Source organism: Callionymus lyra, chromosome 6, assembly GCF_982586985.1.
Source record: "Callionymus lyra chromosome 6, fCalLyr1.hap1.1, whole genome shotgun sequence".
NCBI lineage: Eukaryota > Metazoa > Chordata > Actinopteri > Syngnathiformes > Callionymidae > Callionymus > Callionymus lyra.
This window is the reverse complement of record NC_141823.1, coordinates 21250214-21265566: the sequence shown is the minus strand read 5'-3', so window position 1 is coordinate 21265566 and position 15353 is coordinate 21250214. Positions and strand designations below refer to the sequence as shown.

General features: G+C 39.3%; 1 protein-coding gene across 1 annotated transcript; it reads left to right on the top strand.

Moving 5' to 3' along the window:
- Nucleotides 1–522: 522 nt before the first annotated feature.
- Nucleotides 523–14543, top strand: LOC148077545 (putative protein MSS51 homolog, mitochondrial). The gene is made up of 7 exons (XM_087794203.1): nucleotides 523–641; nucleotides 1743–1914; nucleotides 3604–3753; nucleotides 7446–7570; nucleotides 7761–8324; nucleotides 13571–13664; nucleotides 13844–14543. Exons 2-7 carry the CDS (start codon nucleotides 1757–1759, stop codon nucleotides 14043–14045), a joined length of 1293 nt encoding a protein of 430 aa, XP_087650329.1. The 5' UTR covers nucleotides 523–641; nucleotides 1743–1756; the 3' UTR covers nucleotides 14046–14543.
- The last annotated feature ends 810 nt before the right edge of the window (nucleotides 14544–15353 follow it).

Below are 15353 nucleotides of genomic sequence, written 5' to 3'. Positions count from 1 at the left end.
CAGTCTAACCGCACAAAAAGGAATCACAAAACAATTAAATTATAAATCCAAGTTGTTAAAGACGTTTTTTTTGCAATACAGAACAGTATTATGACCTAGTTTCCCAAAGATCTCCATAATCCACGGATTAATAAAGTCTAATCTAATCTAATGTGGGCCTTATATTAATGGACCAAACTTACAGGTTTAGTAAACTTCACTTCAATGAGACTTTTCACGGCTCATGACACAAAAAAACAGTTTCGTAGAATGACACGGTGCTTATAAACAATTTTACAAAACAGTAATTTTAAAAAACAAGTGTTGCAGCCCACCTGTGCCTTTTTATGACCCCCCTAACCCCCCCTGTCTGAGAACCTCCTCTCTGCCCTTGTTTAACCTTCCTCGCCTCCACCCCACACCCCCTCCTGTCTGTCCAACTTTCTCCATGACCCCCCCCCCCCACCTCTGAACCACCCAGAGCGACCCGTCCCCCCACCTTTGCTCTAAAAGAGGAAACATTTCTCCAGACCCCCGATGAGACGCTGCCAAGGCTCCGAGAGATAGTGACACCGGTGTTGACACGTGTGCACAAGGAGCCGTCATTCACCGCGAGGATCCCACCTAGGAGAGGAAGAAAACTGTCCGTTCCGGAACTGAAGGTATGAATGCTTCGGGGTTATCTGCTGGATTCCTTCTCTGGATCATCAAATTAACGCCACGACAATGTGTCGACTCAGCAGCAGACGCGGTTGGTAGATGAGTGCAGCGTGACAGTCGCACAGCAGAGGGAAAAAAAAATTGCCTCTGGTGGGAAATCTCTTCATTTCCAAGCCCCTGTGGTGCTCTGCTGATATGCAAGGAAGGAACTCATTAGATCCGGGTTTTTCAATTTGGTCTGCTAAGTTGATAAGGCCGAATCATTCACGCAGTATGACATTGGGAAGATAAAGTTTCTTAAATGTGGTTCTTAAGCTGTCGGAGCCGTTTCATGGCTGAAGACTTTATTTTTAAACTCCCTGGCAAAAGGTTTTCTACTCTGAGGTGGTTCCACATGGCTGATACTTGGGGTGTATATTGTCAAGAATCTGGCGATACGATATATTGTGATACTGTATAACAAGGATATATTTGTAGTATTGCACGAGTATTAGACTCTGGTGTTGCTGAATTTACAAATCATATTGACTCTTGACGAACATCAACGTTAAAACTTCTGTGCTGTGTCTCAAATCGCATACTTGCGTACTCAAAGTTAGTATTTTTAGTGCGTAAGTGCGTCTCAATTCTTAGTATGCGAAATTTAGTGCACCATGCACACTAAATTGTTGTACTAAAACGCCCATAAAACTGAGTATGGTTCGATGGACACTAACCAGCCTAAATGGCCGCCATCTTAATGACGTTTTAAACGGAAGTTAAATCATATATATATATATATATATATATATATATATATATATTCATATACTTACAGGTGTATTTTCAGCAGCAGTAGGAGGATGACAGAGGGGGGGGGGGGGGCTTCTGTCATCGGGGCTTTAGGGGTGTGTTTCAAAGCCACTGTGATCCTGCGTCTCTTGCTATTTTGGCCTGAACAAAAAAAAAACCCTCTTGAAATAGACGTGTGTCTGGTGGATGACAATAATTGAAAACCTCTCACTTTAGATCCATGTACCAGGAGTTCACCATCATCCACCGTTTTCAAACGTATCTTCACGATGACAGCCGCTGACGTTGATAGATGATCTTGTTTCTCGCAGAGATTCATTCAAACATGGAGGCCCAGATCCCAGCGCTACCGCAGTCCTACGCTCCCGGGACTGACAGCGTCTTCTCCGACAAGTCAGCTTTCTTCTCTCTGGATTCTCGCGTCCCTGGACTCTCTAAGGTCATCCTGGACAAGCTCAACATGAAGGACTATGGACAGTACAGGTACCTGGACATGGACCTCTGTCTAACAACATCTATAAATATGTGTGTCTGTAATACATCTAAACTCAGAACTTGTCCCCAGAGTCCAAGTTAATTCAATTTCTTGCTGTAGCTCACTGTGGCTTGAGCCTATCCCAGCTGCATAGGGTGAGGGGCAGGGGACCCCCTTGGACAGGATGACCGCCTATTGCGGGGCACACAAAGATCATAAACACATACTTACAGACATTCTTGAGTTATCAATCAATATCTGTATGTTTTAGACTATGAGAGGAAACCAGAGTCCCTGGAGTAAACCTACAACTTACTTTCAGATCTATTCATGGTCAGGCTCCTCCTTACATCAGTGATCTGATCCAGCCTGACACCCCAGCTCGGGCTCTGAGGTCTGTGGATCAGAATCTACTGATGGTTCCTCGCACACGGTTCAGGACCAGAGGAGAGAAATCCTTCCAAGCTGTTGCTCCTAAGCTTTTGAACGATCTTCCTCTCTCTCTGTGTTTGATGATCTACTGACTCCTTTAAGAAACATCTTAAGACGTTTTTATTTGTTCAGGCTTTTCCTTGATTTTCTGGAACTCCTGTGTTGTTCTCAGTATTATCTTGACCTTTGAAGTTTATACTTTATTGAAATTTGTTTTGATTGTTTAAGCGCTTTGTGACCCTGGTCTGGCAAAGCGCTATATAAATACAAATTACTTACTTTCTTACAAAAGCACAGGGAGAACACACAAGATGCACACTAAAGGGACACCAGTCCAATTAACCAATACTCCACATGTGCCTACAATTCACATTTTCATTCAATTTGATTTATTTTTTAAACCAAATTCTCTTCATTTTTTTTCCAAAATGAGGCCCTTTATGCTATAAAAATATGTTTTTTAAGTAAGTACAGTTTAATGGGTCATTTATGTCCATCCCATCTCTACATATATATCTAAACTATAACTGCAGTGTTATTTAACTTTAGTTTCCTCAGAGACAAATATTTAGAATGAAGTCCAGCCTGTGAATATCCTGTTAAACTTTAGGCAAACAGACAAATATGGGAAGCTCAACATCGTGACTCAAAATGCCTCTGGCTTTTGCTTTATGTAGATATTTACACTTCTGTTTCCGCTCCGAGAGGTTTGGTGTATGTCAGGTTATCTAAACTGGAACTGGACTTTGTCAAATAGCAACACAAAGTGTTGCAGAATATTAGCTGTGTTTTGATAACACTTATGCTAGTTATGGGTGAATGTGCTGCGAGGCAATACAATGACTTGAAGGTATATTATAGACAAATCCTTTGAACTAAAATGGTATATTTGTTTGCTTAACTGGTCATTCTTAGGTGTAATTGAATCACTAACTGTCTTTTTACATTACAAGATTAGAATATTTTATTATAATTAAAAATAATGTGTATCAGATTTTGATTTTTACAAAAAGAAAATAATAATCAGTGTATTTAAAGTTGACAAATTGAGTGCATCTTCTCAGTTAAGAAGATTTTAGCTGCTCTAAAAAAAAAATATGGTTGTTACAATTAATAGAAAATATATATATATGTACGCCTGAGGATGGAAATATATTTGTGTTACTGATATGTGTTTTTTCTCAGTGTTTTTTTTTTTTTTCCTAAAAAAGGCATGGTTTGGTAGATTTGTTCTCCGTCTCAATGAAATGTTTCGACCCCAACAGAGCTGCCCTCGAGGGGAAACCTCAGGGAATCGCGTTCCGTAACTACAAAGAGATGTTCCAGAAGATGGAGGAGACCTTCAAGTTCTGCACCGGCTGTACCAAACTGCCCGAACATCTGGGCGAGGGCCAGACTCTGAAGCGCTGTGTCAAGTGAGCCTCTCATCAACAATCTTATTCTAATAAAAGAGTGATTTCTTGTAATAGTCGGAGCTACAAAATCAGGATATTGTTTCACTGGCATTAGTCGGGTCTAAATCCTCCGGTAGCTTTTCTATCAGGGCCCACATGATGATTAGTCCTGGGGGACAATAGCTCGGTGCAAATATAGCTAAACTGTCATTCAAACTATTAACAGCAGCTTCCTGCAGCGTAACTACCTCACAGCACTGACGCTCATACTGTTGTGGCCCAAGTTCCCTGTTTGCTTCTCTCTGGGTCTGATCGCTCGGGTTTATCAGAAATCCTCAGCTGTCTCTCCCCGGAGACTGACTGGTGGTGACAGTTGTTTGGTGGATTTGACTGAAGACTGATGTGACAGGAAGGTTTTTGTGTAAGTCATGTTTTCCACAGTTGATATCTCTGTTGGAGACGAGGATAAAGAGGATTGTAGGTTGATGTTTTCTTCTGCAGCATGTCAAAATACTCTTTTAAGTTTAAATTAGTTTAAATTAGGTTATAGAACTATCGTAACACTAGACAAGTTAATAAACCATAAACAACCCAAAAACAAGCGAATAGAAAAAAGTTTAAAAGAGTAAAAGAGTATAAGTCACTTATTAAAAACCTTGGATTTATGGACCATGATGTTCAATTATAACATTTTTAAATTAAGATAATTCATCCAGAATTTTTTAATTCCATTCACAAAGTATCGAACTCAATGAAAGAAAAAAAAAAGAAACCTGTCTGTAAACAAGGTTGCAGTGCATAACATCAAGACATTTTTATTCGTGCAGCTTTTTCCTTCATTTTCTGAGACTCCTGTGTTGTTTGCGGTGTCATCTTGACCTTTTTGGGATACATTTTACTGGGGATTGTTTTGATTGTTTAAGCGCTTTGTGACCCTGGTCTAGAAAAGCACTATACAAATACCAATTACTTAATAGGAATTGAGTTGAGGAAGCCAGCTGTAAAAAATTAGGAGATTTTGTTTTGGACCTCATCTCATCTTTCAAGGGCTGAAAGTGGCCTGCCATCATTGATTTTGAGAAATAATGAGTACACTGATATATTGTATTTTCGTTTTCTTTCGCAATGCTGCATCAATTAACTTGCTCTTTCTTTGGCTTTCAAATCATATTGTCTGTAGTGATTAAATAAACAAAGACCCAAGTGTTATGATAAAAGACCAACGACAGTGGTGAAAAAATACAGTTTAATACAACACACACAACACAGTGCATAAAACAACAAATGTCCACAAGATGGAAGTAGTATCCTAGAGTCCGTTATCTCAATTCATAAAACAATAGAGTTAAGCGAATCCGTATCTCAGTCCGATCACAATTGTCCGTGAAGTCCAACAAATGTCCAAGAGAAAGAGAGTTCAGGGCGGGAGTGGCTGCAAGGCACGAGATCCACTAGGGAAGAGGAGAAACAAAAATTAGAAGGCAACTCACCGAGGAAGAACAAATAACGCTGACACTCAGGTGTGTCTGGGCTTCATCCCTGGTGGTTGATTGCCTGATTGTCAGCAGCTGAAGATCCCGCGGAGCACAGTCCGGGGAACTGTCAAGAGAGAGCGAGAGAAAGGGCAGGGACCGGAAACACTAATACAAAGTAAACTTGACATTTTCATTATTGTTCTGTTATAGTTTAAATTTCAATAACGTGTGTGTAGGTTCAAATAACTCTATTTGTCATTTACAATAAACCAATATATATTAGCAAATATAATCCGCAGCTAAAGAAACTATGAAATCCAGCAAAGACATTCTGATGATTGACTGAGGACGAGAGGATACAGCAGCTTTTAAAGCTGGACATATTTTGGTTTTGAAACAAATGAAAGCAGTTACAACCTTGTCTCTAAATTCTGCTACATCGAGTTAAGTTCTCAACAATAGATGGATATATATAGATAAAGATATAGATAAAGATATAGATATAGATATAGATATAGATATATATATAGCGTCTCTTGAAGATAAAAACTATTTTTTCAGTCTAATGAAGCGCACCTCCAGCTCTGAAATAGCCTGGAACGATCAGCTTCAACGCCTCCTCTGGCAGGATTAGAACCTTTAATACGCGCGGTGACAGCGATCAGCAGCTGCTGAAAGTTTGAGTGTAAATATTGAAGCCTTTAAATCTGCAAATGGCCGCGGCGTAAAGCGTTATAGTCTCCGGCTGACACACACACATTATCTCACCACAGAGCCCGCAGTCACACGATTGACTCGGGAATTCCTGCCGTCACATGATCCCAAATGTTACGGTGTCATGAGTGACCCACGAGGTCAAATATAGAACGTAAAACAAAAAGCTTTTGTTCATAGACCACCCGGCCCCTTCGACAAGTAGATTGATGTTCATGTTGATGTGGTGAGATATGAAGGTAATGAATAGATTATAATCTCTTACAGAGACTATTGGAGTAAAAGTGATGTTGAAGAACATGAGTTTTCTTTGGCGAAGGAAAACAAAAACAGCCTCTTAGAATAAGAAAACAATATAACATCTGTACTTCCTGTTAAATATACATTTAGTTTGGTTGTATGATTGAGTTTGACTCCCTTGATCTTAGATCAGACCTGGACAAAGACTCCATCGATGTGCAGACTCCATATATTCCCCACATGAAATTTAAATAATACTATAAAACTGTCCAATTAAAAATATTTAAAATCAGTTTCCATCAATACTATAACTAGTTAAACCTACATAAATTTTCCCAAAGATCTTTGTTTAAATTTTTTTTTTTCTTATAGTGCTTGTATATGATAATTTTAATAAAAAATATATAAAATAAAATAATTTCTTTATCATGTATTTTTGTAAATACATATATTTTCCTAAAGATAGTTGTTTGAATCTCCTTTTTTGCCTTTTATTTATCATTTTAATGGTTTTTTGTTTTATTCTTTTCATAGTGCTTTTATATAACATATTTTTTATGTATATAAAATAATAATTAATTTAATTAATTAAAAAAGATCCTATAGTAACACGTATTAAACATTTGATGTATTTTATTTGAAATGGTAAAATATATGAATGTATCTTAAAATGAAATTGTATTTTTGTAGTAATAAAAAAACTATAATAGGATTATATACAATTAAATTAAGAATAAGCTCATTTTAAAATGTCCTTTTGTTTATGTATTTATTTTATTTCCATCATATTAAATTCTTTATTTGTACCCTTCCTTATTTTTGCTTGACGGCCCCTTACAGCAGCTACAGTATATGAATAAATGTGGCCCCTGAAGAAATATAATTGCTCACCCCTGATCAAAATCCTCAAATACATTTTTTATTACCTCTGCCGAAAATGTATCTGCTGTTTTTTTCATGTAAATATCATAAAGGCAAAAAAAATGTCATTGCCTTAACTGACTGCAAAATTCGGGTTTAGTAGCTACTTAGGGTGAGAGGCGGGGGACACCCTGAACAGGTTGCCAGCCTATGGTGACAAAAAAAACAGTATGTACTTAGTACTGTGGGAGGAAACCGGAGTGCCTAGAGTAAACCAACGCAACACTACAGGGAGAACAGGTTCGGCTCAAGCAAGGAAATTTAAGTTGTCAACACAATTCTTGAATCATGTCATGTCTCCTCGGTGGTGGTATTCTTGGTCTCAGTGCTCTTTTTAAATCTACATCCCATCGCCTTCCTCAGGTGCCTCAATGTGTACTACTGCTCCAAAGAGTGTCAAAGAAGCAACTGGCCTCAGCATAAAAAGTTCTGCAAGATGCTTCGTCTGGTGGCCATCGACAGACTGGTGGAGTGGCTGATGTTCACTGGTGAGTACACAGTACTTTTCATGGTGTTTAGAAGGAAGAATTGAAGTATTTGGACTGTTTATTTTAAGTTAATACAACAACAAGTGTTTGTTGGTTGGCTGGGCGGCAAAGCATCATGGGAGTGGTTCATTATGAGAGTGTTTTTGAGGTGTAGAACCAGACGAACTCGACTCAAACTGTGATCAAACAGGGGACCTTCCACTCGTCACCGACAAGTGGAGCAAGCCGGCGGATCAGGTCCGGAGCTGGGAGGACTGGCTTCCCATGCAAGGAGACCACGCCTCACGTCTGCACGCCGTCCTGTCCGCCGCAAACATGGAGGCCCTCTGGAAGAACGCCAGCAGACCCCGGCCCGACGACGCCGACCTCCAGCAGTCACTGTGGCGGATCCAGAGCGAGTTCCTGTCCCGGGTCCTCACGGTGGGAACGGCCGTCCAGAGGTACGGCCTGGACCCGTACGGGAAACCGCTGACCATTCACATAGCCGGGGCGTCGCACAACGAGACCATGGGGGCCAGAGTCACCGACTACGACGAGCTGAACAAGATGTTCCCGGGACATCAGGGCATAGAGGTTGTCATGGTGGGACCGGAGGTGGTGGACGGGCCCATCATGAGGCCTCCTCTGAGAGCTTTTGGCCCCAGAAGCAGGGTCTACATCAGCGCCTACAAGGGTCTGTACCACCAGTTCTGGGAGGAGCTGGTGGAGAAGGAGAAAGCGGCGAAACCGGACCTGGTGTTCGGATTCCATCCAGGTATGTTCTCCACTATTATGCGACAGAAACAGATGCTGGTCGTTGACCTGAGAGAAGAAGGAAACCTCAGGCTGATGTGATCCATGATGGCTCTATAAATAGAAGCTCTCAGCTCGTAATAGCGTCTCCACGTTGGAGCTCAGACTCATAACTCAGTGGATTGGAGCTGTTTATTTGCACCGGGTCGGACCTTTATTGGAGATTTGTGTGACGAATGAACAATTGAGGCGGATGGATGAGATGGATGAGAGATAATGAATCCCGGCACTTGGATAAGTCGTTTACGAAACTGGTTTTCCGTACATTTGATGAGCTCTCAAAAATAAATCAATCAAACTCACAATGACAACTTTTATGTAATGAATGGTTGTGGAATTTTCCTGCCCTCTCTTTTGTTATCCAATTTGTATTCCTTGTCTTAAACTAGTATTCTGTGGGTGCTGTACTATAGTTGTTTTCTTTATAGAATAAAATATAGAATAATAGTCAGACCAACATGAAGGTAGATTTGTTTTTTCTTTATTCCATTTTTAACAAGAGGCTTGATGTTTTCAATCAAGGTGCCATAGAAATAAAGTAGCTTCAATAAAAAGAAAACTTACTTCAATTAAAAAAATATCTAAATAAAAAAGTTGCTTTGTCATAATCAAAAGTTCAATTTAAAAAATCAATCAATACAATCCATTTAAAAAAAAACTTCAATGGTACTTTGATAAAGACAAAAAACATTTCTGAATTTAAAAAAAATGTCATTGAAAAGTCTTCTTCAATAGAAAAATATTTAATTTTCAATCAAGAAAATTAAGTGAAAAAAGTAGCTTCAATAAAAAGAAAAGAAAAATATTTAAATAAAGAAGTTGCTTCAGGGTATGAAAGTTTTCTTAAATTACAAAAAAAATATACATTTTCATTAAAAAGGTTATTTTGAACAAAAAAGGTTGGTTGAATTAAAAATAAAGTTACTCAAAAAATAAAGATTTCACTCAAATAGGTTGCTCCAATAAAAAGAATATTTTCAAAAGTTCCTTCAATAAACAAAAAAGTTACCTAAATTTAAAAAAAATGGTTAAATTATTATAATTATAAATGTTGTTATTGATATTTTAGTCAAGCAACTTATTTTTGAACATTAAAGAATAACATTGACCTCCATAAACTACCCCATAACATTTCCATGTTTTGGCTTTTGAGCAGACACAGTTTCTTTAAGTGACAATACTGACAGAAAATGTCAACAATCAAACACTTGCAGGAGCCAAGTTCTCAAGCAGACAAGTTACCTCACGATATGAGGATTTATTAACTCTTCTTTGGAGTTAGACAGCATTAAGATTAACTTCACCACCCCGCAACACATAGTAGAAACTGTTGTGAAGGTGAAGTAATCCTGAGAGTATATGCTATACTAGCTAGGTTAGCATATTTTAATTAAGACAAAAATAAGTGCTGAGCTGGCAAATACTGTTTCACTATGAGAATGTTTTTTAAGCGACTTTCAAAGACTAGCTCCACTGTGACTTTGCTAAAAGAAAACCAGCCACATGAGGGACAATAGCCAACTGGGATTCTATATCTCGGAGCTAGAGCCGTCAACAACTATGTGAAACTCCCAAACTATGAGCGCCGGCTCATTAAAGAAGCACTTTGTGCTCGCGCCTCCTAAGCTCCGAACCGAATGCGCTCCCTGACCCCCGTAACCCTCCAAGCAGCAGTAAAGCTCCGGCCCAGGTGCACCATCACCCCCGCCACACTCGTCGTTTCAAGCCCCATTGGAGCTAAATATACTGGGATCAGTCATCCTGCTCGGCTGTCGAGACGCCCGGGTGACGTCTTCACACGCCGGACCCACTGCTTATGACTCTGTGGAGGAAGAAGAGGCTTTAATGACGAGTGATATGTGATCACAAAAAGAATTCCCTTGAAGGGTTCTGTGTGTTTTTGAAGCAAGTCTCGGGGTCTCTCTGAGGGACTTGAACACGTGCCCTTTGACAGCTGAGGAGGCCAGAGGGGGGTGCGAGAGTTTCTCCAGCAGGAACTTAGACTTCACTGTCTAAACAATTTCCCGAAGGAGACCTCCTGAGGGATCAATAAAGTTCTATATCTATCTATTTCACTGCTGTTGGAAAAACAAGGTCGATGGTTACTGGAAAAGAGGGTTTAAATAAGAGTATATTGGCAAGAGTCTGTCAATATGATACAGGGGCAATGATACGATGTATTTTGATACTGTAGGATAAGGATATATTTGTAAGTAAATAAGTTAGTAAGTAATTTTTATTTGTATAGCGCTTTTCCAGACCAGGGTCACAAAGCGCTTAAACAATCAAAACAATACTCAATAAGTATATACTTTAAAGGGCAAGATAACACAACAGGAGTTCCAGAAAATCAAGGAAAAGTATTGTCGAGTACTTGTCTCTGGTGTTGCAAAATATACAGACCACGTGACTCTTGACGAAGTCGTAACTGCTTTCATTTGCTTTCAAATCTGACTGTATCCTCTAGTCCCCAGTCATCGCCGGCATCTTGCGGTATTTCGTTGTTTTAGCTGCGAAGTCGAAATGTACAGTGGTATGCAAAAGTTGTATCCATCCATCCATCCATCCATCCATCCATCCATCCATCCATCCATCCATCCATCCATCCATCCATCCATCCATCCATCCATCCATCCATCCATCCATCCATCCATCCATCCATCCATCCATCCATCCATCCATCCATCCATCCATCCATCCATCCATCCATCCATCTCTCCATCCATCCATCCATCCATCCATCCATCCATCCATCTCTCCATCTCTCCATCTCTCCATCTAGATCTACTGTATCTATCTAGGCTCTACTAAATATTAATGGAATTATTTCTTTGGGGTGTTAACATATGTTCAAATTAAGTTGCTGCTTCAAAAGCTCAGCAAGTGACAAACTGATGCAGGGATTTTCCTCAGGGGGGCCCAAACTTTTGCATGTATATTGTATATTGAACAGGAAGTTAAGTAGTGATTGTGGTCATTCCTGAGATAAGAGCCACTTCAGGGGTCTATTATTATTTTGTCACATAGCATCTTTATTTGTTTTTTCTTTCTGTTGGCTTCACGGTCCCTTACAAGAATCCCAGTATATATTCATGGCCCCTAAATGAGCCCAAACTCCTCCCTCCTTCAGTGCGACTGAATTTGAATCTCTTCGCTGTCATTAACAGTGGAGTCGCTTTGTCACCTCACCTCCTGCGGGGCCTAAATGCTTGAACGCTCGCTCGCTGGTAAATGTTTCATCGTCATGAGAAGTGTTTCCTCGGGCACGCTCCTGTCCCGGCATCCATTATTCAGCGGAAATCCCCCTTTTTCTGCACGGACAAGTGTGTGGAGGAGACGATAACATGATACCATCTGTGTGTCACACACACACACACACACACACACCAGTGAACAGCTGAAACATTTAAAGCTTTATAGCATTCTCTGTTTTCAGCTCACACCGCTGGTTTATCTATGTCTCATTAATTCTGCTCCAGGGAGAGATAACGGATGTTCTAGCTCGGCCTGCTGGGTTTTATTGTTTTCGGACCAGCTTGACCTTCAGTCCTCTTCCTGAAGGTCGATGTAGGCCCTGAATAAATGCATCCCTATCGAGGCAAGTTTTCCTGGTGATGCTTTCTAAAAAGTCATTTTTAAATGTGTGTGTGTAGCAACGATACACACTTGAAAACTGTAAGATGGCGAGACTTTTGAGAGTCGTGTCGCCGACAAGATTGAATCACGCAAATTGAACATAAACTCTTCTGCTGAGGAAAGAGTCCTTGGCTGTCTGGTTGTTTGCAGCGTGACGATCCGACAGCTCAGTAAGTGCTTTTTACTGTCTGTGTCGCTCGGCTGAGAGAGACTGTGCGGTGGTAAGTGGTGGCTCTTCCCCGGAGAACAATGGCTTTTTGTTACATCAACATCACGCAGGAGGCAGGTTTTCGTCAGATTATCTCATTGAAACAACAGCCTCAACTTGTTGTTTTCAGAACATCGTTTTTTTTGTGATTCGCGGCGGATTTTTTTTTGCTTTGACTGTGAGATACTATCACGTTTAACAGGAAATGTACCCGCCCACTCGCACACACATGCACACTTAGGCTACTTTTCGGGGACACAGTACTTCGTTGGTGACACCCCTACATTTGTGTAGTTGTGTAATAGTTTGAAGAGCGGCTGAAACTTTCACTAGATCTAAACAAAAACCCTGGTTTAACAAAAAAGCAGATATTTATTTAAATCTAAATCTAAAAACTACTTTTTTTCCAATACATTATTTCTTCAACAGTGACACAATTTGTCAGACATGATAGACGGATTAGGGACATGACAGGATGTAGTACCTCATATTCAAGATTGTACACAGATGGAAAAAAAAAGTCCCTTTTGTGGACATCTGTGATTTTTAGATATTAATTCGCATTCGAGCATGTACAACACATTTTATCGGGGACACCAAAATGTGCCCCCCAAACTATTGGAGTCCCTTATTCCAGGTTAAGTAAACACACACACACACATATGCACACGCAAAACATGAACACTGTTATTAATAATAGTAATTAACATTTATGTATATATTTATTTCATGTTTCAGAGGAGAAAATTCCCTAAATTAGGGATGTGAACCCTCGTTTGAAAAAACTCATGACTTGGAGATTTTCTCTCTTTTCCGTAGAAGTAAAAAAAAAAATAGAGGTTAACTTTTAATGCGGGTGTTGAGAAACTCGAGCTGCTCTGAATGTATCTTTCAGCTTGAAGTGTAAATACTGGTGTGAGGCTGAACGTGTCTGCGGCTGATGTTTGCTGCCCCCGTGTGGCTCGAACACAATGTTAAATAAAAACGTTTGAGTTTGTGTTTAAATATAAGGTTATTTATTTAATCGTCGTTAGTTTTTATAAACAGATTTAATTTGGATTCAAGATGTTGACTTCCAGCAAAAATATCTTCATGTTAATCATTTTTCCGAAGCGAGTCTACTGGACTATGTAAAGTTCTAGGAGGATGTTTCACGTCTCATCCCAGAAGTTGTTCTTGGTTCTTGTCACTAGCAGGATATATATTGTATATTGGCTCCTGACTCATCCCATTAAGAACTGAAGAAGCTTCTTGGACGAGAGGTGAACTCTACAGAGTCCAGTTGCTCTTTGGAACCACTTGCATAACCATGACTTGGATGTATTAAGAATCTAAATGGTCAATAATTAAATTTTTCCCGACAGGTTTCCATGCTACCCCGGGTCTGCTGGAAGGATGGCTGCCGTCTCTCCTCTTGCTCAGAGACTATTGCGTCCCTACTTTCTTCACTGTGTTCAGGTGAGTATTGAAACAGTCCTTAAAGTTAATCGATGACAGTCGATAAACTTTAAGTTTGGAAGCAACAACATGGAGTCACAGTGGCTTATATTCTTATTTGTATTAATTAATTTATTTTATATTATATTTATTTTGAAGGATATTTGACACTTTGATAGTAAAAATTCTGTCTGCCACAGTGAGGCGGAGCTGGAGGCCTCGCTGCAGATCCTGCTGGAGTTGGAGATGCACATCCGGGACAGCGGTCCGAACCCGTTCTCGTCCCAGAAGCCGGAGCAGGTGCAGAGCTGCCCCAACAAGACCCAGGTCTACTGCAACTCCCACTACCTACGTTTCCAAGGCATGTTGCCACGACAGGAGCTGGAGGGCTCGGATCTTTAAGGCCTCGTCACCGTGGACGTTCCAAGAATGAGCTTCTTCAGAGGACAAGTGACACCTGGGACAGTTGATACGACAACAGATGATTTGGTGTTTGTTTGTTTGTGTCAGTGTTTGTTAAGAGGTGTTTAAGCAAATTTATGATGACCCAATACCATGGACAAATATATTTAATAGAACAATATGAGAATCTTTAAATTTGATCTATTTTATATTTAAGATTTTCTTTGATCCGTTTCATTTAATGAAAGTATGAGCCATTGAAATGAAACTATCATATGTCTAGTTGAAGGAAGATCTGTGAACTCTGTAAACGTATTTGAATACATTCTTTTTTAGTTTTTTTAAATCAGATCTTTTTGGTGAAAATACAGAGATATTAGGAATTAAGTGAATTTAAAGCAGGATTTGATTGTGAACGTTCATCATGATGAGTCTAACAAATCAGTTCAGTATTGACTTGAAATGGAAATGTGTCACTTGAAGTTAAAATGAAATAAATTTCCCACAAAGACAAGACTGCTGTCTCGCAGTTATGTTCTGTATCAAGATCTCTTTTTTATCTGTAACAATACAATTCAATTGTCAGTTTCTGTTAGGAAGACTGGAAAGCATGGGTTGCCAGAGCAGCACATCCCCCATCCTAACATATATTGATCACTCTGCCTGTATTTACCCATGTCTGTCTCCAACACATTCATATTTTTGTCTTCATCTTCCTCTTGTAACATTCTTCTTCCTCCATATCGCTCTCTTCTTTTCACTCTCTTCTGATCGTGTGCTCCAGCTTCCTCTTCTTCATTTAAACAACATGAAAATATTTCAATATCTTTGATCATTTTGTTGATTTTATTCACACACTCGCATACATTTTCACTTGGTATCACCAAAGTCAACTTTCTTTACCACAATTGTTTGATTATTCAGTTTTTCACCACAAATATTCCCAAAGGTTGATAAAAAATCATCAGTGTATTAAACTAAATATTTCATTTAATCTTAATTTATGTTTTGTCAAAAAATATGTGACAAATCTTTTGATGAATGTTGATCCACAATATCTTTCCGTGATTTTACGACAACAACTACATCCATTAGTTTCTATTGTCTATTAATTCTGTAGATTATGTGCATTATTATTATGATTATTTATTTTAATTTACATACCGTTTTTATTAAATAATAAAAACAATCATTTTCACAGTTATATAACTTATTTCAAATATATTGTTATTTTAAAATGTCTGCATAAGATCAACAAGTCACACTCAAATTTCACCCATTTCTAGTTAGTTACCAGTGAAGGAAGCA

What these genes read in the sequence shown, in the direction of transcription:
- LOC148077545 (XM_087794203.1), top strand. Translation starts at nt 1,757, where the DNA reads ATGGAGGCCCAGATCCCAGCGCTACCGCAGTCCTACGCTCCCGGGACT. An exon ending in ACTCTGAAGCGCTGTGTCAA is followed by an intron (nt 3,754 to 7,445) that starts GTGAGCCTCTCA and finishes CGCCTTCCTCAG; the next exon opens with GTGCCTCAATGTGTACTACT. An exon ending in GGAGTGGCTGATGTTCACTG is followed by an intron (nt 7,571 to 7,760) that starts GTGAGTACACAG and finishes GTGATCAAACAG; the next exon opens with GGGACCTTCCACTCGTCACC.